Source organism: Sceloporus occidentalis, unplaced genomic scaffold, assembly GCF_023333645.1.
Source record: "Sceloporus occidentalis isolate IW3139 unplaced genomic scaffold, rSceOcc1.0.p SCAF_1, whole genome shotgun sequence".
Classification (NCBI taxonomy): Eukaryota; Metazoa; Chordata; class Lepidosauria; order Squamata; family Phrynosomatidae; genus Sceloporus; species Sceloporus occidentalis.
Genome location: NW_028316981.1, coordinates 160350268 through 160376730, shown reverse-complemented (window position 1 = coordinate 160376730; position 26463 = coordinate 160350268). Strand labels below are relative to the sequence as shown.

The following is a 26463-nucleotide window of genomic DNA, read 5'->3' as shown; positions in this document are numbered from 1 at the left end:
CAGCCTGTTCCATTCTGGTGCTCTTTGTGTGAGTAAATCTACATCAGTCATGGGCATGGTGGCAAGGAGGCTGGTACCATGGTGGCGAGGATTGATGAAAAGTACCAGCTTGGAGAAAACTGCTATATCATTATTTTGTTAATCCTTTTTTCTAAAATGTCCCAAGATTTAGATATTGTTTGCTTAGAATATGCTTCAGCTCTTTTTGTATCCTGTTTGAGTATAAGGTTTCATGATGGATTTATATAAGGGGATTTCTCATTTATTTCTACCTTCTGGTTCCTGTTCTATAATAGAATAATATCACTTTATCCCAAACTGTTAAATTTACTAAAGAGCCTTTATCCTACCGCAAGATTTTATCTTCAGATTTGTCTTATCTGCACTTGTTTTGATACTCTTAAAGAATTCTAATATGATGGGGCAGGATTTAACTTTGTAAAAGCCTTGCTGATTCTTCTACAGTAAGGCTTGTTCTTCTCTATAACTGACCATTCTAGTAGTTTAATGTTTTCAAATAATTTGTCTATTAGCCTAAGTTAGGCTAGGAACCAAAACACAGTGGTTCTAAATAAAATGCAAGGATGGGAGCAAGAGCCAACAATCCTAAATTAGGCTAATAAACCTATAGTTTTCCAGGCTCTTTTATCCCCACTTTTTCCAGGAATGCCTGGCTTCAACCAGCTTATGAAAGCAGCAGTGAATTAGAAGGCCAGCCAAGAACTTTTCCAGCTTCTGGCAAAAGAGAAAGAAATTGATCTACTTGATATAAAAGTATGCTTTGGTAAGGGGGCCCATTTTACTGACTAGATGCAAATTTTGTTAGAGGACCAACATTCACATTTCAGGTATTTCAAATGGGGACCTAATGTTTGTAGTTGCTGGATCTGGGTAGAGAAGAAAAAGGCAAATTTGAAATATGTTGAAAAGTATGGAGGTTTTAAGCCTGGCCCAGAATTCAGATATCATCCTAACACCATCTCATCCCACTTTGAGCACTGGGTCAGGTTATTAGAGTGAGTGAAGGAGATAAAAGAATATCTCATAGAAGAAAGACAACACACACAAATTAGATACATAAATACATTAATACAAAGTCAAGAACTATTATTCCGAAGAACCAGACATGGCTCTGAGGCTCACTTAATGAGGAAATCTTTGTCATGGTTGGTCTCCAGCTGCCATTTTAAATCTCTGACAATATCCCAGAGTGCCCAAAGTTCCAGGGCACTGAGGAAAATGTACCACAGTGAGACATTCCCCATTTCATTTGTCTACTCCAGGAGGGCCAGGTTTGGTATTACTAGCGGGCCCAGTATCAGCATCCAATAGATTCAGGCAGCTGCCAGAGTTTATGTGTACAAATACATTCTGCCAAGATGCCACCTATGCTGCCTGCACCCCTGCCATCAGGACTCCTCCTCACCCTCTGTCCAGCACTGCTACTAATGCCTTGTACCAGTTGGTCACCATGAAATCATTGGTCACGCATCTTGAACATGTCTGTCCAGTAATGGTATTGTTTTGGGGGTACTGGCTCTGTGTCAAGGGCCCACTGAAGCCTGACACCAGTCTAGGTCATATACATTGGCCACCAAATTGTCATGCAATAAAGGCTTCCCAAGGTCTAAGCCTGGGACCTCACAAAACATAATATTGGACTCCTCTAACACTGAGGATGCAAAAGAAAGAAGATGACCGTAGCTCTCATTGGGACAGCCAAATGGCACTGAAGATGCAGGATATAGATGTTAAAAATAAAACATTTTTTTAACTTTTGTAAACCACGTTGAGTCTCAAGGCTGGGGAAAAGGTGGGATATAAATAAATATAATAATAGTTTTTTAAAAAACAGTTTAGAGCAGAGCTTAGTAGTGCTGTTTCTTAGGACTGTTGGCACTTGCTCCCATCCTTACATTTTACTTAGAGCCACTGGACTTTGACTCCTAGCTCTAGTCTATAAATCAAGAATGATTTTTTTTTAAACTGGAAGCCTACTTCAGCCTACATTTTAAAAATGGCCATACCTGCAAATGTTTCCCTCTTCCCTGGGCCAGATCAAGATATGGTGGAGCTGTGGGCAAAATATGTTGAAGCTAGAAGGGGGCAACCAAAATGGTGAAAGGTCTGGAATCCATGCCCTATGAGGAATGGCTTAGGGAGCTGGTTATGTTTTGCCTGGAGAAGAGAAGGTTAAGGGGTGCATGATAGCCCTCTTTAAATATCTGAAGGGATTACATATTAAGGATGGAGCAAGCTTGTTTTCTGCAGCTCCAGAGAATAGCACACAGAGGAATCGATTCCAGTTACAGGAAAATAAATTCTATGTAAACATTAGGAAGAACTTCCTGACAGTAAAAGCTGTTGGACAATGGAACATGCTGCTTCAAAGGGTGGTAAGGTCTCCTTCTTAGAGGTTTTTAAACAAAGGCCTGATGGCCATTTGTCACGGGTGCTTTGATTGTGTATCCTGCATGGCAGGTGGTTAAACTGGATAGCGCTTCTGCTCTCTTCCAACTCTATGATTCTTTTAAATGGGTCCTCTCCACTCTCTGTAGGCCCTGAGGGGCTAACTCCATGACAGGAGCAATGCTGAGCGGTTGGGTTACTGAGCCACCAGTTTGATATCCCACAACACACTAGAGCAACATTACATTGGGGCTTGGTAGAAAATTAAAATGATGGCTACAGCTAACTATGCCATGATCCTCAAGATAAGGTCAAATGAAAAAATGAAGGGGAATTCAGTGTAGGCATTAGTAGCTGGCCCTTGTGGATTGCAGACACTGGACCTCCTCCTCATCCCAATAATTCTCTCATTTACATACACACAACAGATATGCAAGTATACAAACACTATTCTCACATGTGGACAAAGAGCCCCTTGTCTCCCTCCTCTGCCACTCATGAACATGTATACCTGTCTGTCTTTACACTCCTCCAAGGAGGAAGATTCTCTATCGAGAGTGGCTAGGAAAGGGCCATGCAATCTTTTCACCACTGCTGTTCCTCCCCATCCAGTTGCCCCCAACCCACCTGTGAGTCAAGCTTCTATATACCTTGCTAGCACAGCCCACAGAGATGGGGCTGGATGATTAGGAGCAACAGAGAGAAAGAAGAGACCATTGACAAACTATGGAGGAGTCTGGTTTGGTCTTCCAGTCCTGTCCTAAATAAAATAATGCCTCCAACATTAGTAGCAGAACACAATGTCAGTCATGAGCAGGTTGTAGATCACTGAGATGCAACAGATGACAATGGTAGGTGAGAGGAAGGGAATACAGGAAGCTGTCCAAAGGCTTCCTTTACAATGTGAAAGTTACAGATATGTGCATACGTGTGCGTGCACGCACGCACACACACCACCTAACTAACTGCCAAGGACTTTACATGTATAATTACACACAGAGGCACAGCTCCAAAGTTTCCCAGGGATTTAAATGGGAAGATCAGGTGCAATTATTACAACGTCCCCTCCATAAAACTGTGTCCAAGATTTCTCACTGCAAAAGAAATTACTTAAAAATTCAGGCAATAACATCATTTCCCTCCACTACCCACCCCACCCATTCTCCCCCATCTTTTGTCCCATGTTTGTTGTAGGATTTTTTCTTGCTTTTTGTTTTTGGAGAGAGAGACAGACTGAATGACAAACTGTCCCTTCAAATCTGTGTCTCCTAAGAGACCACTGCCTACCGGTCAGGAGCAATAACAGTCTGTATACTGGGCCAGTTGTTTCTGCCCCCTCTTTCCCCAAAGAAAGGGCATGTGTTTCCTGTGGTTTTTGTCACCCAGAGGCCAGTGTTTATAGCGCTTGTGTTGTCAGCTCAACAGGTTCTCCAGGAGGTTCTGGGGGCACACTGGTTTCAACTGGCTGTTCGCCTTTGAGGATAGACAAGCGCTCTGAGACCCCACGCATCCGGGGGAAGAGGATGAAGTCATACAAGAAGCCACCCAGCACGCCACCAATGACTGGTCCGACCCAGTACACCTAGAAAGGAGAGAAAGAAGCACATGAGTGAAGCAGTGAGATACTGGTGGGTGAGCGGGTCTTAGAAATAGTACTGCACACACAACGTTTCAGAATCACATTTGTTTTTAAATTACAAAAGTAGTGAATTGGCAGAATTAAGATTAGTCAGCACTGCTCTGGACTTCAGGAAATGAACCTGGAAAAACAACTGTAGGCTTTTAGAGATGGACAGCTCCTAGTGCTACCTGTCAGTGGGCATCAGACAGCCATTCCCAATTTTTCTCTCCCTGTGGTAAGAAAACTGATAGAAGAAGTGATGGGAAAAGCTGGAGTGGTCCCAAATGGAGGAGAGCATTGTCTGCATCCTTGATAAATACTGTGTCTCAGCTAGGGCAATTGCACAGTAAAAATCTCGTGTGGAAGTAATTTAGCACAGTAAAGAGAGAGGTTCGGCACAGACCTCTCCCTGCTGTGCTACTTTACTACATAAAGCAAGCCTTTTGTATTTGATTTTGTAGTGTCTGTAGCCAGCATTCTACCAGCCAGGTTGGTTCTACACTGGCCCCTGAACAAAGAGAGCAATTGAAATGATCACTGATGAAAGTCTCCACTTGTATTGCCACACGGTGTTTTCTAATTGCTACTGTGAGTAGCCCTCCCTCTGGAAATATCCTTTTTGTGATGTGCATATTGTATTCACCATTGGTAAACAGATTCTGTAGGGTTTTTTAAATTGTTTCAAAAGTCTACAATGCTTGAGCATTGGTATGGAAAAAAATGTGTCTTCATATGTATAAATCTTCTCTAATCTCTTTTAAAAGTTACTGTCTGTCACCATCCAAGGGATGTGTTTTGCACCAATATTGCTGCTTTTTCTTCCTTTTCAGTACACTCTTCTATGTCTTACAAGGTTCATGTAATTTCTGTGTGGGACAACATTTTGAAAATGTAAAAAGACAAAGAAGAATTACTTCCTACTAAGTGTTCCAGGGTAGGGAAGGAATGTATTCCCACTAAGCATTCCATGCTTGCCATTCCAAGAGAAACTTCTTCCCAAGTCTGAATGGGGGATGCTTTGGGATATTTTGGCACATAGAACATTAATTAAATTTAATTAGAATTTAATTCTATTTTAATGCATCAGTTTTGTATGTTTTCAATTGTACTGTTCTTTTAAATTGTTGACCGCTCTGAGCCTTAATTTTTGGGGGAAAGTGGGATACAAATAAATAAACAGTAGTAGTAGTGATGATGATGATGATGATGATGATGATGATGATGATGATGATGATGAAAAGGTAGCTGTACACAGTCCACACAGCAAATGGTTGTGGAGGGATTGTAATCTGATGTCAAAGGCTTTCATGGCCAACATCCATAGTTTTTTGTGTTTTTTTCAGGCTATGTGGCCATGTTCTAGAAGAGTTTATTCCTGACATTTCACCAGCATTGCGGTTTTGGATTGTAATCTGCTTTGTTATATATAGTATTTTTCCATACTGCACAGTTATAGCACTTTGATACCACTTTAACTGCCGTGTCTGCATCATGTGCAATCTGGGTATTTGTAATTTGGTGAGAGGCACTAAAACTCTGACACTAAATTCTAACTATCTCACAAAAGTACAAGATTCCATAGAGAAGAGCCATGGAGGTTAAAGAGGTAACAAAGTGAGATAATTGTGCAATATGAAAGAGATCCATGAAAGATAGCTGTATCTTTCAATGTGTCCAGTTCTGGGCACCACAATTCAAGAGCAATATTAAGAAGTTGGAGCATGTCCAGAAGAGGGTGACCAAAATGATGAAAGGTCTGGAATCTATATTCTATGCCAGGTGGCTTAGAGAGCTGGATATGTTTGGCATGGGGAAGAGAAGTTTAAGGGGTACACGATAGCCATGTTTAAATATGTGAAAGGATGTCAAATGGAAGAAGGAGCAAGCTTGTTTTCTGCTGCTCCTGAGACCAGGACACAGATCAGTGGGTTCAAAACACAGAAAAAGAGATTCCACATAAACATTAGCAAGATGTTCCTGACTGTAAGAACTGTTAGGCAGTGGAATATACTGATTTGGCATGTGGCAGCCTCTCCGTCTTTGGTGGTTTTCAAACAGAGGCTGGACGGCCATCTGTCAGGGATGCTTTGACTGTGTCATCCTGCATTGTTGTGGGTTGAACTGAATTGTCCTTAGGATCTCTTCCAACTCTATAATTCTATGAATCTATCTAGTCAACACAGAATGAGAACAGTCAGCCTATGGCTTTTTTATTATGTTTGTGCCAGCAGCTTTGTTCAAAAAGAAGCCCTGGTGGCACAGTGGTTAAATGCCAGTATTTCAGCCATTCACAGCCACAAGATTGTGAGTTCGATCCCAGGCTGGGGCTCCAGGGCTCACTCAGCCTTGCATCCTTCTGTAGGTCACTAAAATGAGTCCCCAGCTTGTTGGGTGCAATTAGCTTACACACTGTAAACTGCTTAAGGAGTGCTTAAGTGCACTGATAAGTGGTATAGAAACATGCATTCTATTGCTATTGCTGTTGCTCAAAATTATTAATTTCCCATTCTGTTCTCCTGTCAGGTCTTCTGATCTGTTAATGCTATCACTATTTTATCTGTGGTAATAGAGAACTGTAAGGTGCTTTCATATCATCACTGTTCTAAATGATTCCTTAAAGCAGGCATTATAATTTAACAACTTGTCAGAGACTGAACTTTTTCTATGCAGAAATCTGCCAGCTGTTTTGTCCAGCACTGTGTTAGTTAAATTGGGCAGAGTCATATTGGATTCCTTGCTTTCTGTGTTTGAAGGGACTTCCTCAGAACATATAGCGTACTGCCTTGGTGGATTCAGGCTAGATCAGCTTGGTGCTTTCTCCAGCAATGTTCAGCTTGACATTCTGTTACACACCTGATTGTGTCAGCCTACTTTCTTACCCCTAAAAACCTCCTCCTTACCCAGTGGTTGACAAAGTTGCGGGTGATGATTGCTGGTGCAAAGGAACGAGCGGGATTCATGCCAGCTCCAGTGTAGTGCATCTGCAAGAGAATAGGGTTAGGTTGGACAAAGAGGGTGTTCTCACTTAAGATTTGAAACGATTTAAAATACAACGTTTTTAATAAAACCGATTCAAAATAACCCTGGTCTTATCTCGCGTTCCGAATCGCATCAATCTTCGTTCCCATCTGGTTATTTAAATCGAAGTTTTTACCTGGTAGCGTTCCTACTTGTCATGAATTCGGTGTTTAAATAAAGCGATTCTTCTCCTCCATACCTTATTTGGAGCTGTCAATCAATAGTACGTCAGAATGACGTAACGTTAATCCGGAATATTTGGAAGCGATTTAACTTTTGGCATCGTTTCCATTTCATTGACAGTTTGTGAATCGATGTATTTTTGGCGGTTTTTTTTCTCAAATGGACCAATGAAGGCGCTTCATCGCTCAAACGTCCTCTTCTGCGTCTCCCCATATTAACTGCCATAACTCAGTGCTAGGGAATCCTGGGAATGGTAGTTTATTATGGCACCAGCACTCTCTGGCAGAGGAGGATAAATGTCTCACAAACACAACAGTTCCCATAATTCCTTAGTACTGAGCCAGGGCAGGTTAAGGGGTCTCAAACTGTATTATTTCTACAGTGGGTTTGGAACTACAGATGAGGGTTTTTTCATAAATTCAAAAATAATTATAACTACTTTCAACATTGTAGTTATAATTATAATTTATAATTATAATTATAAAGTAACAATTACCTTATATATATACACACACACACACACACACACACACACACACACACACACTCATATGCATATATATATACATGTGTGCAAACACACACACAAATATATATGTGTATATATACCTATGTTTGTGTGTGTATGCATTTATATATATATGCATGTGTTGTGTGAGTATTCATATATAATCGTGTGTGTGTGTGTGTGTGTCTGTCTGTCTGTCTGTCTGTCTGTCTGTAGTGTGTGTGTGTGTGTGTGTGTGTGTTTGCCAAATCGGATTAAGGAGGAGAAGGCAGTGTGTTTCAGTGGGTAGAGACTCAAAGCCCAGGGTTGGAAAATGGGATCAAGGAGGAGAAGGTAGTCAGTTTAAGTGGGATAGAGACACAAGACAGAAAAGGGGAAAAGAGAACGATCCCAGCGTCAAGAGGCTGCAGACCTAAGAGAGAGGAGAGAGTGAAAGCCAAATAAAGCAAGAGCAAGAGACGTCCCAAGACAGCCAGGGAGAATCCCTTCAGAGAGCACAGAGATCAATGGGAGAGACTTCTGGCAAAGCGAATTTGGGGAACCCAAGCTGTTTCCAGAGGAACTATGGGATGGGTTTTGCAGGACAGCATCCCCTCTTCATGTCTCCCAAGACAGCCAGGGAGAATCCCTTCAGAGAGCCCAGAGATCAATGAAGGACGCTGCTGGAAAAGCAGGGAGGGAGCACTCTTCCCCAAGATTCTCTTTCCAGGGTTGGAGGAGAAGGCAGATTCCGTTTGAGAAAGAGAGGGAGAAAGGCTCTATTCCCCCCACCCCCAATTGATCAGAGCCCTTCCCTGCCTGGGCGAGATCAGATGCCTCCTCGCGAGGAGGCTTCCCTTCCCTGCCTGGGCGAGATCAGATGCCTCCTCGCGAGGAGCCTTCCCTTCCCTGCCTGGGCGAGATCAGAGCCCAAGCGGGCGGGGAATACCTCTTCGAGAGCAGGCTTGCCTTCCTGCCTCTCCTCCGTTAGAAATGGGCTCTCCCCACACAGAGGGTAGGTTGCAATCCACCGGGGGAAGCCTTGTAGTCCTTTGGCAGATGCAGGTGCTTGAGCAGCCGGGACTTCAGGCGCTTAAAGCGCTGAAGAGATTAAGCGCCTGTAAACCATTAAAATAAAAAATAAAAATAATCCTTATCTCTTATTGAAAGACCACAGCGGACAAAGGGGTGAGGGAAGCAAAAATGGTGACAGCCATGACGGATGGGGACAGAAAGGGCAACTCCCCCAAGGCCAGCCCCATCGCACTCCGCTCCTCCCATCCAGCTAACCCGATTTCAAAGGCTGTCGTTCCTATTTAAATGCTCCGGTTCCTAACTCGAATCAAGGGAAAAACGAAGGTCAGACCCTAGTATTTTTTTAACGCGCGTTAAATGACGAAAACTCGATTCAAAATTTTATACCGCTCTACGATTCGATTTGTAGTGGGGACGATTGTGGGTTGCTCTAGAACTGTTCTAGGTTTAAATCGGATCCTAATAGGAACGCCACTCCTTGGATTCGATTCAGAACACGGGGTTTCCCCTAGTGGGAACATCCCCATTGTCTTTCTCCCTGGACATCAGGCACCCCTTACTAAAGACATGGTGGGATGTGTGGGACACACCAACATTTCTCCATTTAGAACTCTTGCATCCTAAGCAACCCTTTGCAAATCTGCAGCCACATGGAGGGGCTGTAGACATATAAATTGACAATTCTAATTCACTGTATGAGCTTCACTATTGCTCTTCTGTGTTTTATTCCCAGATGCAGCTATTTCAAAAGGTAAGTTTCAAACCCTTTTGCAAAAGAACTGAATGTGTTTGTTGTTTTGCAAACAAAATGAAGAATAGCCAGGTACGTTAGTGTTAAATGTATGGAAGATAATGCTGTGTGGAGCTGATCCTCAAAGCAATGTAGAATTGGGGCAGTATGTATAGAGATTGTTTAGCCTTGCAGATGTATTATACTGGTGCCATGCCTGCCAAGGGCAGGGACATTTCTTATAAACTGAATCCATTACCCCAAAAAGGTGTCCAAGAGTGAGGGAGAGTCCCACAGCCAGTGCCACAGATCCCATGCGCCCGTTACGTCTCTCGTCATAGGTAGCGAAGATGCAGAGGACAAATTGTAGGGTCAGGAAGATCTCCACAATGGTAGCCTGGCCTACATTTACACTGGGATGCATCTGTAGCCAAGGAGACACACACAAGGACAGAACTGTGAGGGAACAACAGAAGCCAACATTTCATTTCATCTCCATCAGAACAGCCTCACTTACATACTGATCTGTACACAGTTTCACCTTGTCAGCACAGCTGTTGAAGGCAATGTTGAAAGTAGTTATTCCATTATTAGCAGATGTTTCTGGAGCTGGTTCAAACTTAAATGGGGAGATTTGGGTAAAATATTTAACTACAATTGGCCTTCTTATCCATAGATTCTACAGCCACAGATTCAACCATCCATGGATTTTATTAATCGGAAAAGCAAACCTTGATTGTGTTGTTGTATATAAGGGACACCATTTTACTATGTCATTCAATATAATGGGATTTGAGCATCCTTGGATTTTAGTATCCATGGGAGGTCCAGGAACCAAACCCCATCACATACCAAGGGCCCTTTAGATCAACATTTGTCACTTAGAATTAGAGGCTGTGTGAGAAACCAGAGTATCTGTCTTCTGTTTTTTCTTAAGCTGTAGAAGAAATAGATGTTTTTGAATGATTTTGGAATAGTAATACTATGTATGTTATGTTGTAATTGTTGTTTTAATCTAATAAAATTTATTTTAAAAAAAGAATTAGAGGCTGTGCAAAGCTAGGGCCATTCCTACTCTTAGACAGCATCTCCAGTAGTAGAGGATGTTGGTGTGCAGCTGTATTCCCCGACTGTTCCTCCTGAGCTCACCAGCCATGCTCTTCCTTTGGAGGACAGACTGCATTGTGCCACACATAAGAGATGTCAAATTTACAAAGATCTGGAAGCCTTTCCCCCATCTTTAGCTACACATCTTTTTTTTTTTTTTTTTGGTCCACTGCTGCCTTCAAGATATGGTGGAAGGCGTTACTTCATTGTAATTAGACTGGCCAGCACAAAAACTGGAAGGGCCTACTATACCTTTAATAGCTGTGCAAAGAGGAAATTTCAGCAGGTGTTGCTTGTTACCAGCAGAAAGGCACTCTGGCAACCCTGAAGTGAGATTTGTCAGACCAGATAGATTCTCTATATGGAGCACAGGCCAGGAGAGGTACCAGCTTGTCTTTGTTTATTGCTGTGTGCCTTCATCTCAGTTCTGACTTATGGCAATCCTAAAGCAAACCTATCATGGGTTTCCTGGGGCTGAGAATGTGCAACTTGTACAAGGTCACCCAGTGCATTTCCACGGCTAAGCAAGGAATCAAACCCTCGTCTCTAGACTAATAGTCCAATGATCAAACCACTACACCATACTGGCTCTCTCATCTTGTAGCCTCAAGCAATAATATATCTTTCTAAAAACACCTTCATTTTTTTTCTTTCTTCCCCTTCCTTTCCCTCCTTTTAAAAAGGCCTTCCTTGGGCAAGGTACAGCAGAAAGGCAGAGAAGAGAAGGAGTTGAGTACAAAGCACCAGAGAGAGACAGTCCCTAGTATGCTTAGAGGCTAAAGATATCAGGCAGTTTCAGCTCCTGGAGCCTCAACAGACTAGTGAGAAAGGCTGGCGTGGGGGTGGAGTGGGGGTGTGGCACATGCCCAGATGACACAGTGCCAAAGGAGCACCAAAAAGCCACAGCACCAATGGCTATGGTGCCCTTTCCACGGTGCAAAAAGGAGCCGCTTTTTGCTGCTCCTTTTTGCGCTGCGGAAAGGCCAGATTGGGGCTGCGGCATGTAGTTGTTGTGGCCCTGATCTATTCAGCTCCCAAGTTGTCTGGTTCTTATTTCTTCTCTTCTCTTATAAAGGCTTCCAGCTCAGTCTTGCACATTGGTCTAAGCCAGTGGTTCTTACCCTGTGGACCATGGACTCCCAGGAGGCCACAATGTCCTCACAGGGGATTTGTGAAGGCTTGAAGGTTGCTCAGACCACCCCCTCCCAACAGCAGAGTGGCCACATGACATGAGCCAAAGTAAAAGCCACCTGGGCCTGCATATTGCCATCCAATCCACTCCAGCTGCAAACTGGTGAGAAAAAGCAGGAGAAAAGTCTTCCCCTCCAGCACCTCTGAGGGAAGGTTGAATGGATGGTGCAATTGTGAATGGTTCAGTGCTCAGCAATTATTATTATTATTATTATTATTATTATTATTATTATTATTTACAGTTTTAAATAAATTAGTTAAGTCTTGGGGGTCCACAGCAACAAATTTAAGGGGGACCCTGGTAAAGAACAGGGAGTTTATCAGACAAGGGAAATTGGAAGTATAATCCAATGGCAATCCGAATGCAATCATGGGGTTTCACGTTATTGCATGATAGACTACCACACGCAAATTTGGGCAATAGCATGCTATTTTTGGGCAATGGGAAGCCAGTTCGAACGCAATTCGCATTCACGTAAATTCGTTAAACTAGCGAATTCATGTGAATGCATTCTGGCTCCACTTTATTTTCATTCAAAATTAAGAGAAATTCCTCACGTTTGATAAAGTCCATGGTCTAAGCCAGTGGACTGAATACATGGGATCTGAAAGGCTATATAGTAACGGTTCCCAACCTGGGGTGCAAGACGGAATTTGAGGGAGTGCAACAAAAGTGGCTTGTGTAGAGTTATGAGTCATCCATCAATTTTTTCAGAATAAATTAGAATCTAATTGCTCAATTTAGATGTGCATTTTATGTACTGAGCTAAAAGCTTTTTTTTTTAAGTTAAATTTCTTCATCCACAGTATTGCATGTGGTTCAGTCTGAGGTCCAAAAATTGGAAATTAGACTTCTTCATCTTAAAATGTTATATTACTTTTGCAGGGTGTGTGAATGTTAATCAAACATTTCCTAGTGGTGTAGGACATAGAAAAGGTTGGGAACCACTTCTTTACAGGGATCAAGAATATGGGCTGTTGTGTCTCTGGTCCTGACTCTCCACTTTTCATGGGTCATCACCCAAATGGGTGATTTATAGATGAGGTTGACTTATAATCGAGTATATATACTAATTTATGACACTCACTAATTCAGTTGCTCAAAAATGATGTAATACCAACTTGCCTTCAAGCTTCAGGGGTTATATGAATAATCCTGATGTAGATGTAGGCATTATGTGTATATGTCTATGTATATTTATATCCAGAGATTAAACAAACAAACAAACAAATAAATAAAACTTTAATTTATATCCTGCTTTTTGTTGCCACAATCAAAGCAGTGTACAACCTTTAAAAAATACAATATATATAATTTCTGCCCCCCTTAAAAAAAGATTAAACAATTTTATTCATTAAAATTACAGACAATAAAATCTTAAAACAATAGTACAATAATAGAATAACTGTGGCCAGAGTCTTCACTTATATATGTCTGTGGGGGGAGTGTTACATGGCCGGGTTCTATTCCGGGAAGGCCTGCCAGAAGAGACCCATCTTGACAGCTTTCTTGAAGCTCTCTAGTTTGGTAAGTTGACGGATCTCATCCGGCAGGCCATTCCATAAAGTGGGAGCGGTCACGGAAAAAGTGCTCTGGGAGGTCGGATTCAGTTGGTAGGCATGAAAAATGTGAGGTACTCTGACCTCCCATATTAACCCAGAAGCCATTCACTCAGTGCAACTCTGACACAATCAAAGAGCAGATATGTTGGAAACCCCTACAAATGTCTTCTGCCAGTTGGGGAAAACTGTGACTACAGCCTTTCTAATAGCTGTCCATTTGAAATCTACTTTAAATTTCCAGCCAAAGATAGTCCACTACCTTCAGAAGCAGTGTGATCTCATCTCATACAAGCAGTTTCTAAAATTTGTTGAAATCCCTTCTTGTGTAAATTTGAACCAGTTGCCTTTGGATTTAGCCTTAAGCAAGAGACAACCATTGTTGTAAATGTGACCCTCCTTCAGATATTTTAAGATGGCAATCATATTCCCTCTGAACACATACACTAAGCAAATCCAGCTCCTGTGGCTTTTCCTTAAAAAACTAGGGTGCGTTACAGACCGCCTAAAAGCGGTGGTCCGCCGGCGCTGCTGGTTGCTCCGCAAGGGAGCTGTAGCAGCCAAACCACACAGCTCCCGCGCGGAGCAAAAAAGAAGCCCCAAAATGGCGCTTCTTCCCACGGCGCATCCAACACGTAATAATGGCAGCGCCTGTGTGTATAGGGCGCCGCCATTATTACGCCCCCGTCACGTGCTAGGGGTGAGGTCAGTGTGGACGCTAGGTCCCCAGCCAACCCCTAGCACGTGATGGGGGCGCCTCAAGAGCCCATCTGTAACGGGCCTAGATCTCTCCAGAATCACCCTCATGATAGAATTAATATTTGAACCCAGGTCTCCTGAATCCTAGTCCATGATTAACTACTGAGCTATATGGACCCTCCTTCTGAAATTACTCTAGCAAGTATGCAAGCAATGTGTCACCACGTCATACTATTTCTCTTCTTACCTGGACCAGAATACATCTCACTCATCTTGCCATACCCTGTGGCAATCCTTGAATTCATTAAGGGGAATGGTACAAGGGGCCACAATCCCACCCTCTGGCTTTCACTAATTTTAGCCACAATCCTCCCCCCCGCCCGCCTTCAATTGCTATCCCAAAAAAGGTCACAGCAAGAGCTGTCACAAAAAGCATTGGGGCCTTGGTTTATTGTCACGTCTTAGTAGATTTTCTGGAAGCCTTACAAGAAATCCTTTTGACATTCATGTCTTTTTACAGACGATTCCAGGGGACCTTTCAAACTATGCAATTAGAGTGCTACAATTCCACTTTTGCCCTGGACAAAATATATTATTACAAGCCTCTTTCCTTTGCTGGCAGCTTACCTGGAAGCAGTGGAGGGCAACAATCTTATCAATACTGATGCATCATGAGAAATTAAAATGGCTATGTTAGAGCCAACCACCTAGAGTGACACTGTGCCACAGCATTTCAAAATATATTTCCAATCAGAGCTAAATTCAGATATCTCCAAATGAACCACAGTGTCTTCAAGAAACTGCTTCATAACTCTCAGAGCATTTATCAGCTTTTAGCAAAATAGATTGTGCCACATTTTGGAAACACTTCATTCATGTTAAGTAGAACAAGGACTGATAACAGTGCTTTGTCTCTCTCCCCTGCTCTTCACTCCAATAATAATGGGAAGTGCAAATCTTGCATTGTTAGCTGTATGAATAAGCAATGCTAATAGACCCAGGATAAAACTCTGCATGCCTTGAATGTGCTTCAAATACATTCGCATCATCAACTCCATCTTTATTTAAGTGCTGGCACATGTGAGCAGCGGAACTCACCGAGATGAGCAAAGATACAGTTCCATATGTGATTAACAAACATGGAATGCATGAGTGAGAAGGCTCCCAGCTTTGTGCTAAAAAAAAGTGTGAATGACCCCTAGCATACTGAGAAACCAGAGTCTGAATCTCCACTTAGCCATGGAAACCCACTGGGTGACCTTGGGCAAATCACACTCTCCAGCAGGTCTCAGTTCAGAGGGCAAACCCCCTCTGAACAAATTCTGCAAGCAAAACCCCATGAAAGAGTTGCCATTAAGTCAGAAGCAACCTGAAGGCACACAACAAAAACTACCCATTCAAAACCCAATACTGTATACTAGTTGCTGCTCTGTAAGAGCAGTCTTTTGTACGGTATAAAACAGAGCCCAAAATCCCTAAGAAGTATTCAAACACCTTCTGAGATACATCTGAGACCAGGCAATTTCAGTCTCTCTGGAACAGCACTGCATAGGCATCACCAAGAGATACTGCTCAGGAATTCTAAAACCCACCAACAGGCACAGCCATCTATCAGACATGGCTATCAAATCAGATCTTCAAATGTAATATATCTGAATTTAGTTAAATAGAAGAGCTGTAAGGCACACACAAAATTAGGGATGCAAAGGGATTTTGTAACATCTTTTAATCTATTTATGGAGTTTATCATACGAAGGAGATTGGGAGTTTATTCCGTGAATATCCTGGAAAAATCGCGTAATTACTTGAAACGATTCCACACAACGTCGCACAAAACCATTAAAGTGGTTACTTTCGGGATTTGGGTGACAATGCATTTCGATATCACTTTATTTGTGCAATTGCATGTGATAATCATCCGTGCAATTACCCGCCATTTTTCACTTTATTTGCAGGATGCTTTAAATGCGCTTTAATCTCTCTTTAATGCCGAAATTAGCCCCAGTGTGATAAACTCCTGAGTGAAAACTGCTGTAGTCTCAAAGGTGCTACAAGATCCCTTTGCAGACTGATACCGCAGACTCCAATCTGAATTCTACCTACAAAATTAGAAAATTAGGGAATTCAAACCTATGTTTGCATTCAAAATTTTAGTATATATTTATATTGCCTTTAAAATTAGAATTTTTAACCAGATAACTGATATTGAAATATTTTAAATCTCAAGCTCAAACTTAAGATTTGAAAATTCAATATGTATAATTTAATGTCTTTTCAGTACATCTGACAAGCTGAGTGTGTTTTTTATTGTCCTTTCTTCAGGAATAAAACTAGGATCTGAATCCTACTGGTTAGTCCCAACTAGAGTAAAACCGTTGAATCTGATGTTGAATGTTGCATCAATACATATGTAAATCACATTGATTCAGTAGGTCTACTTTAGTTGTGACTAACAATTTAGGCTCAGAGCTGTGAACATATTTGGGCTTGAAACCTAAGTGTATCTCCACCTCTTCCACCAATTAACATATGTTGAAGTTGGTTTCTCTGAGCCCTCCATGGCTACCAGTGGGTATAACAGAAAAATCCTCCCATTCTGTTGACCCAAAAGTGAGAGGATGATTTAAATCCAATTAGGTCAGGTACTAGTATCATTAATAGTCAATCTAGGAGAGGAATTTTGCTTGCTGATAAATATAGCTACTAGTGAAACTAGAGACAGTCGGCATGGTGTAGAGATTTGAATCTTGGACTACAACGCTGGAGATCAGGGTTCAATTCCCAGCTGGCCATGAAACCCACTGGGTGAGCTTGGGCAAGTCACACTCTCTCAGCCTCAGAGGATGGCAATGGCAAATCCCCTCTGAAGAAACCTGCCAGGAAATCCCATGATAGGTCGCCATAAATCAGAAATTACTTGAAGGCACACAACAACAACAACAACAACAACAACAACTAGTTTCCTTAAGTAGAACAAAGATATCAACACATAATGCAAGTTTAGTACCAACTCTGAAAAGAATGGTTTTCTAATAACAGATACTTTTTGTTTCAGTTTTTAGAATACAGAGCAAACGTTCAGATGTGATCCTATCCATGGTAACGTATGCATAAGATCACACGTATGCATGGTACAGGTAAATCTCGTTTGACTCAGGGAGACCTACTTTGCAATAAATCTATTTAGGATTGCACTGTTAGAGAAGTGGAATTTACAAGGCATCCTACCGGAAGGCAGCCTAGCAGTAAGCTCAGCCATACTCCTGATTTTGAAAGAGAGGCACAGCTGTGAAGCCAACACATCATGTGTGGGCTTACATCAAGAAAGGGAAGGGATTTTCACACACACAAAGAAGGTTAATTTGGTATTTCCTTAAATCTGTCTGTAATCTAAAATCACAATTAGCTATTACTGGGACAATGGAAGCGTGGACCACAGGCCACCCCAGCAGCCTTTCTGGTCCCTCATCCCTAGTTGCTATGGGATTAAGGCCTGCCGTTTTGCATTATGTCTGACAATAACAATGCTTTCAGACATTGTTCAACTGGCAGGCAGGCGCTTCAGAGGTTTTTATTTGTGAAAAATCTCTTACACAGCAAAATCCTGCCTGAAAAGGAGGGTTCTTTTAAATTTCAATAGGATTATGAAATAGGTTGAAGTAATAAAAATGACAGCACAATTATTTCATAAATACCTTTGATAACCCCACATGAGAGATTATCTGACTTCTTTTTCTTTCAGATCTGGGCTGTGTGTGTGTGTGTGTGTGTGTGTGATTTGTTTTGCTTTCCTATTTATTTGTCCTCTCGCTCTCCCCCTCCCAGTACACATTCACATAGGCATGGTAAAAACAACAACAAAGTAATTGTCAACCAGCATTTCCCAAACGTTGGTCCTCCAGGTGTTTTGGACCACTATATCGGGAGGAGTACATATTAACATCTCTTGAACACCATGGTGTGATAATCTCCTTCAAATCCCAGAAGTCCTAATCAGTTTGGCCAGCAATCAGAAATTCTAGAATCTGGAGCCCAAGGGCTCATTCCCACTTACATTTAAACCAGTGTGCGATTCACCTTCACTCTGTCTTGGTAAATCGATTCCAAAAGGTCCATCATTCCCACTATGAAAGCAGATCTTTTCATTATGTCCTTGTAATCGCTTCTTTTTTGACATGATTTTCATCCCCACTAGTTTGCACCACTTCAAAATGCATGTCATTCATCTATGCGTCATCAGTGACATAAGCGGCAGCCTGGGCAGTCCAGCTTGGGAACTCTGTGTGTGTGTGTGTGTGTGTGTGTGTGTGTGTGTGTTGATAGAAGATTCGATTGATTGATTTTGCAAATACTAAAAAAATATATAGAACATTTGATTCATTGGTTTTCCAACTACCTGCCTCATTGCAAGTAATTGCAAAACCAGTCAATCAATTACTTTTTTAAAATCATGCACCCATAGGTCGCACCACAAGCACAAAGGCAGCACTGGGGTGGGGGGTGGGATGGTGGATCTACCAAAAACTGAGGAGGGATGGTAAACACCCCTCTGCCATTAGTCCCTTGCATCTAGAATGATGTGATACAGATCCGTCATTCCCACTTGTTGAACACACTTTGGAATTGATTTTTTTCAAAAGAACCATTAAGAAACGAATGTCTGGAAAAACCAGGGGGGGGGGGTTGCGTTTGTCTCACTTTATCGTGACAGAAATTGATCAAAGTGGGATTGGAACCGGTATCAAATGGGAATGACGGTCATATAACCCAATCAGCGATTCGTTTTAAATCATAGTGGGAATGCCCCCCAAAACTTCTGGAGGACCAAAGTTTGGGAGACACTGACATTTCTTGCTTACAGAGCCAACACCATGTTCTTAAACCGCTATCAGTCCTACAAAATAGCTGGGACAGATGCATTTTTGCATCTCCTATGTAAGCACATAGATCTTACCTACTCCAGGTTTTAGGCTGGGCAGTTTATCTAGCAATCTTGGGATTAAAGACATATCCTGATAAGAGATGTTAAAAACAACACAACTCCCTCTTCTGCTGTCACTTCTGGGACAGTCTAATCACCCAAATTTTACCAATCACTCCTTGTAGTCCTTTAGTGGATTTCCTGCATACAGCAAATGCTATGTCATTTCACTTCTTAGCTGCAAGGGTTGCCACTCTACTCAAAACTAAGACAACCAAAAGAAAGAAGGAAGGAAGGAGGGAAAGAAAGAAAACACCACACTCCCCAATAGGTCTGCCTGATCCAGTTACCGTGTTGAGAGCCAAGTTACCCCTCAGCGCTGCTGGTGTAATTCCATAAAGCACAGCTGCACCAGCCACTCCTCCCAGGACCTGGGCAACCACGTAGAAGATAGCGCGGAAGAAGGAAAGCTGAGAGCCCAGCAGGAAGGCTACGGTGACAGCCGGATTGATGTGGGCACCACTCACATGGCCTAGAGACTGCACCATGGTGGCTGCCACCAAACCAAAGGCCAAGGCCACCTGCAGAACGTTAATAGGGCCAATGACCCAACGCAATGAGGCCCCCAGGCCAAAAAGTACATAGATCATGGTGCCAAAGAACTCAGCAAAGACAGCCCTCCAAAAGGAGGACGAGCGTGCCTCCCACATGACAGGGCAGGAGAGGTTGGTTTGAAGTGGCAGCAGGACAGTCCTCAATCTTACTACTGCTCCATACACAGACCCAAACCCACCACTTTCTGTTGGGGCTGTGACTTTTATAAGGCTCCCTAGGCTATGCCAGCCCTGGAGGTGGGATCTTAGCTCAACTAACTGAGCTCTCTTAACTCTTCACTGACCAGATGGGGAAGCTGTAATGCCCTTATAAAAGGCTGAAGATGTATGAGGGTTCCCAGAATCTTCTACTGCCATCCAAGCATTGATCCCCACTAGATTCACCCCCTTCCTGCAATTCAGCTTTCCCAGAAGCTGGGGTCATCTCTCAGTGAAGAGGCTTCATTCTAGGGTTCCTTGTTTGTAAGTGTTGGTTGAATGCATCAGGTGTCCTTTGTTCTCTGAAGTACGTGTGTTGTTACAGTTTTCTTGTAGGGAAGGGAAACTCCATCCTGTTCTCTGTACCGAGAGAATTTCATAAAGGGACTAGTACAAACTGCAAATGGTCCTACGACTCTGTGGAGATGCATCTGAAGCTCCCTTTATTCAGTGCTGTTACCGTCCGCTGAAAAAAGAATGGAAGAGACACAATGTCTGCACTGCAACAAGTTTTCTGGACTGAGTGTGGGACAGAAGGTGGGAGCCTGATTTGTTGTATGAATGCAATTGTATTGTTTTAAGGGTTACAAATCAAGCTTAGGGCTCTTTTAATTACTCTTTTAGACTGTGTGTATGTGTTTCCAAGTCGCCTATTGGCTATGGCAACCCCATGAATTTCATAGCATTTTCTTAGATAAGGAATCGTGAGGTGGTTTTGCCAGTTCCTTCCTCTGAAAGACAGTCTACATCACCTAATATTCCTTGGTAGCTTCTCATCCCAGTACTAACCAGGGCTGACTCATTTTAGCTTCCAAGATCAGATAATATTTGGTGCCTTTCGGGTATAATAAGCCTATTCTTATACCCTAAAGTGGGGAGTTTGGTTATACCAAAATCTTACTCAGCACAGACACTGATTATGCTGGCTGAGGAATTCATGTAGTTCAAAACAAGGTGTCTGAGCTCTAGTTAGAAATGCCTAGGCAGTTGGATATGGTTTGAGAATACAAATGATGAACTTTAGACTGATCTTGACCTCTCACCTCCTCAAGGTGCCCAGACTCCAAAGAAGGTATTATCTGCAAGAGATAGTTTGAGGCCTTGCGCTATTAATTCAACAACTGGAGACAAATCAAGCTGGTAAGAGAGAGGCTAGCAATATCCTGTTAATAAACTCCATAGAGGTTGATGGTTCCATTCCAAAGCCTTTGCAGTCAAGGGTAGCTAAGATATTCACAAGTCACAACTAACTTGTCCTATTGATTTCAGGGGTTCTGCTTTAGATGTGGTGGTGTCTGGATCTGATAGTGTGGTGTGCATTGCAAAATATTCCAGCAGATACTTCTTGCAGAGCTCTCCTGTATTCCTACTAAAATTAGACTTTTTGAACTGCATATATGTGCATGTGCACATCACAGGAATGCTCCGCTGGGCTAAATGGAACCAATTGCCACAGGCATAAGTCTGTAGTATATTATCTGTTCAAACTGCTACATGAGTACCAACCCTCATTATTAATGAGACTGAAGATTTCCAGAGCAAAACCTCCAGATGATGTTCCCAGACTGAATTTTTTCCTCCCACAACAGGAATTCTGGAGCTTTCTACTGTAGGTAAGAAACACACCTTGGAAAGTGAGTAGGATTTGGTATATGAGTGGGAGGGAGGGCAGAAAGTAGATCAGAATCCAGCAATAGCTCTCTGGCTTATTTGCAGTAGATTGGCAAGTATATCTAATGCACCTTTGTTTAATAATAATAACAGCATGAACCCTAAATTATATTAATGCTGATGGTTATAAAGAGGAACAAAAATTTGTGTGAAGGGCGTTGAGCTCCTTTCAATTCTGGTATTCAAAACAAATGTCTGGGTTCAGAATTACTTAGTTTTAAGTGCACATCTTTTATGCTAGGTCAATAGCTTGTTCTTGGGGTTCTAGAAACAAAATGTAGAACCTCTAAGGCTGTGTCTGCACTGCAGAATAAATGCAATTTGATACCACTTTAACTGCCATGGCTGAATGCTATGGAATTCTGGGATCTGTAGTTTTGTTAGATATTTAACCTTCTCTGTCAGAGAGGTCTGGTGGCACATCAAGCTACAAATCCCAGGACTGCATAGGATGGAGCCATGACCATTAAAGGATAGCAGATGCTGTTGTTTTTAATTGTTGCCTGCTTATTTTAGCCAACTCTATTTTATATTATTACCTATTGTTTTATACATATTTTGTGGATTATACACCATTGACAGGTTTTATTTTTATTGATTTGATCATTTGTATGTACAGCGCTGTGTACATTTACAGCGCTATAGAAATAAACTATAATAATAATAATAACAACAGCAACAACAACAACAACAACATTAAAGTGGTGTCAAAGTGCATAAATTCTGCAGTGCAGATGCAGCCTAAAGAGTCTAAAGTCTCTCCACCCTTGCTCTTAATTTTAACTTGGACTTATTCTAAGGGTCGGCTGTTTTGTTAACATATTTTGAAGACTGAATTTTTAAAAGCTAACTTCTTATAGGTTCACGACACAAGTATTACACATAATTCATTCCAAGCATTTAAAAAATTCAATTGACTTCAGTGTGGGTAGATTTAAGCACAAACTTGACTTGCTTATTAAGGAGATAAAATATGACTTCAAAATGCCTTACTTGGCTCAAATACACCTCATATTTTTCCACCTTCAAGTAAAACATGTGGGATGATCTTCCAGGCAACAAAATCTTTGTTAATATTTAATTATCAGAAACTGATGGTTATTTTTCTTTAACTATTGTAAATATTTATTTATTGGATTGGCATATTTATTTTAACTGGCTAAGGATGTATTCTTGTACTAGAAATATAAAGTCCAGGGAAAATTTAGGATAAACACTTTGCTAGTAGAATGTAATGCATGCTTCTCCTTGCCACACACAGATGCACAGTGGCACACTACAAAGTACACCAGTGGAGCACACCTGATGATACATCATCATTTTTGAGACTCATCCAAAAACCCTTTCCACAAGGGTGTACCTGGCTGTAGCATTGAATAAGCTAGGGGTGTGAATTGTGCAAGATGTTGTAGAACTGCATCTCACATCAGTCCTTGTCAGCATCTTCTAAAGTAATTTGCACAGCACTACATTGCTAAGATCAGGGGCATTCACATTTTTTATATGATTTGCATAATTGGGAGATAATGGTAGTATCATTGCTTCAGTATGTTGACAATAGTTAAAAGAATCTGTCTTCACTTCCATGTATGAGGAGGAGACTGAGTTATCAGAACTATTATTATTTATTATTTATTATTATTATTATTTTATATCCCGCCTTTCTCCCAATATAGGGACTCAAGGTGGCGACATTTGATCAGGCGACAAGGCATGTTTGATCAGTCAATATGCCTAATCATGATGTAGCACACTATTTCCTGGGCAAAAGTGTTCCTCCTACTTCTAATAATGATCTTCAAATTGAAATTTAGTCCATTCATGGTCCAAGGTTCTACAATAATCTGTAATGGATGGACTGGGAGACCCTTTACTTTATTTCTAGGACAGCTCCCCCCCCCCTCCAAATTATGGCAATTTTCGAGGCCAGTTCCATAGTTGCTCTCTAAACCTGCATCCACACTCCATAAATAATCCAGTTTGACACCACTTTCACTGTGAAGGCTCAATGCTATGAAATTCTGGGCACTGTAGTTTATTGTGGCACCAGAGCAGAGCTCCATTCTGTTCTGGGGCCACAACAAACTAAAATTACCAGAATTGGACAGCATTGAGCCATGATAGTTACAGTGGTGTCAAATTGGATTATTTATGCAATGTGGATGCAGCCTTAAAATGTACCAGGCCCAGCCTTATCGTTTGGCAAGGTAGTGCATAATCCCTGACATCAAGATCTGGTAGTACTATTAGAAAGTTATTAGTTGGTACCTGTTTACTGTACTGGAATGTCATTTAGAGCATCTGCCCCAAGCACCAGCATGACTTGGATAATTTTCAACCCCAAGGCTACCCATACTCAGGGGACTTATCCTCTGGGTGTACATATGTGTGATTTCTACATACCATACAATCCTGTACTTGGATGTGAAATCTGAACATTTCTGTTATCTGAAACAAAAATAAAAAACAGAGCATGACCCATAAGCAACATTAGCAGCTCTCTTCCCTGGCACCTGGGCAAGCAGTAAAACCCTATCAACCCCAAGGGTTTCAGAATACAGTGTACTCCAGAGGCTGTGTAAAATGGGTTGGTATCATTGTGCCTAGAATTGATCAATGATGTTGGGAAAGAAGATGCCCACCCATCAGCACTAACACAAGAGGCTTAAGAGTGTAGCTACAAACAGTAGCAAAATCAGGACATGGATTTCCCCCTGACCAAAGAAGTATGACCCATCTGAAACTGATCATGGAAACTACAGTCATAATTCCACTGCCTTCTTTATCAACAATTACCTTCACACTGACAGAAGACTCTTTTGCCACGCCTGGATACACAACTGCTGTGGTGAACAATACTGTGGATTTCTCTGTATATGAAGCTATCTACTTCTGGCAATTTCCAGCACCTGGTGAGAATTTTATTCCCACCTCTGAGTGGGTTTCTTTTTCATTTAAATAAGTATTACAGTACTGTAGAATAATACAGTCCCTTCTCTTCTCTTTCTTGCTTCTTTTGTAAAAACATATTTGTAGAGTTACAGTGCTATAGTGAACCAATTAAGTAGCATTTTTGCACTTAAGTAATTCTTCAGGTTTTTTTTAAGGAGGAAATTTTCCATTTGAATCATGAAATTACTTCAGAAAACCATGTTCCAGTTTCTAAAAACAAAACAAAACATTGGAAGAACCTTAGTGCAGATTCAGTAAATCATTATAAACAGCTCTCCCCAAAAGAGTGAAATGAATAGATGCAGAGGCGATAACAGCCAGCATAACTCAGTAGATTGTAAGAGCTTTCACTTGTTTAGAGCAGACAAGAGCCCCCAAATACAAACTGAATAACTAGTGATTTGATATCCTTTTGTGGCTGCCTAATAGAATGGCCAGCCTTGCAACCAAGGCATAAACCAGGCCTTCTCGGACTGGAGTATCTGAGAATAACGGCTCAGCAAAAAGGATGAGGATAAAACTAGAGGCACACACATATACCATGCTCAAAACAAGGCTTCTGGGATATTTGTCACCACAGCATTTTGGAGCAGAGGTTTAGTCAGAGCTGTTTAAGAGACTCCAATGCTCAGAGGATTTATTAGCCTGCTCAGTGATTGGGCAGGCAGGACAAAAACCGCCAGCCCTGAAAGCAACCGGGACAATAGGACTTGCTGGACTCAGCATTTTACCAGGCCCAGCTTGTTCCAGACACATGGAGAGGGAATCAAAATGTATGCAACACACACACACTGTTGCAGCCTCACATTTTATTGTGCATCAAGTTTACAGAAGGGGTTGGCTTATGCCTGTTGTTGAACTCCACCCATGTGGCAAACAGAACAAAGAGATGCACTGGGTCTTTTTGAGATGTTCTCTGAGTGTTGCTACACAGTGGTGGTGGGAACGAGATGAAGGGGAACAGATTTGCCAGTGGTCATATGATAAAAACAGTGTCAGTGAAATGAAACCTAGGTGGCCTGCTTTCCAGTTCTTCAAGTTCCACCTTTGTAGTCACCAAAGATAACCTGGTTCCTAGTTCCTCCTGCTTATCTCCAGGGATTAAGAGAACACAAAAATTCTGGCTTCCAGCCTTTCTCCCTGTGTTAGCCCATCAAAGTCCCTCATGTTCTCTAAGCAGGGGAATAGAGATCCCCATAGTTTTGCAGAGACAGGATGACCTTGGAGCAGTTTCTAAGCATACTTTCCCCAGAAATGGACAGCTGGGTCAGGAAATGTGGAGCAGGGAATATGCCAGCATGGTATAGTGAATTGAGTGCTGGAATATGACCCTGGAGACTAGATCTTGGCCATGGAAACCCACTGGATGATCTTAGGCAAGTCACATTCTCTCAGCCTCAGAGGGAGGCACTGACAAAACCCCTTCTGAACAAATAATAATAATAATAATAATAATAATAAAATTTATTTATATACCGCTTTTCCAAAACTGATCAAAGCGGTACACAACAAAGAATACAAAATACAATAATCAAAAACAACACGAAATTATGCCAAGTAAACTTCATGATATGGTCGCAGACTGGCATAATGGGGTCAGGATAGATTGTGTGGGATACACAGCTCTGTCTTCCAGTAGTAGCTTACACTTTGTAAACCACTTAATACATCAGTAAGGGATATAGAAATGTACTTGCTATTGCTGTTGCTATTGCTAGTAGGATTGCCAGAGTAAAAACTGGAAAGGGTTCCTGTCCCTTTAATGGCTGTGTGACAAGCAACACCTGCTGAAATTTTCTCTTCTACACAGCCATTAAAGAGACAGGAGCCCTTTCCATCTTTCACTCTGCTGCCACTCCTACCTCACAAGGTCTGCCCCCTGAAATAGAGCTCTGCCTCATGCCAGGACTGGCACTGCAGTGTTCCTTAAAGGGCTTCACATCCCTAATCCACTTTAGTGCCAGGGCCAAGATAGTCATAACAGAAGTGAGTGACATGGCAAGGAAGTGTTAATAAGGGTAGCATAACAGCACAGTTAAGAGGATGGCCAGTAGTCATTGCTGTGGA

General features: G+C 41.8%; 1 protein-coding gene across 1 annotated transcript; it reads right to left on the bottom strand.

The window, feature by feature from the left end:
• Positions 1-3805: 3805 nt before the first annotated feature.
• LOC149322531 (lens fiber major intrinsic protein-like) lies at positions 3806-19671 on the bottom strand. The gene is made up of 4 exons (XM_089508351.1): positions 19312-19671; positions 9743-9907; positions 6931-7011; positions 3806-3991 (listed from the first exon to the last, which is right to left on the bottom strand). The coding sequence occupies exons 1-4, from the start codon at positions 19669-19671 to the stop codon at positions 3806-3808; spliced, it is 792 nt and encodes a 263-aa protein (XP_089364477.1).
• Positions 19672-26463: the final 6792 nt, after the last annotated feature.

What these genes read in the sequence shown, in the direction of transcription:
- LOC149322531 (XM_089508351.1), bottom strand. Translation starts at nt 19,671, where the DNA reads ATGTGGGAGGCACGCTCGTCCTCCTTTTGGAGGGCTGTCTTTGCTGAG. An exon ending in GTAACTTGGCTCTCAACACG is followed by an intron (nt 9,908 to 19,311) that starts GTAACTGGATCA and finishes CCTTGGCTACAG; the next exon opens with ATGCATCCCAGTGTAAATGT. An exon ending in GCAACTTTGTCAACCACTGG is followed by an intron (nt 3,992 to 6,930) that starts GTAAGGAGGAGG and finishes TCTCCTTTCTAG; the next exon opens with GTGTACTGGGTCGGACCAGT.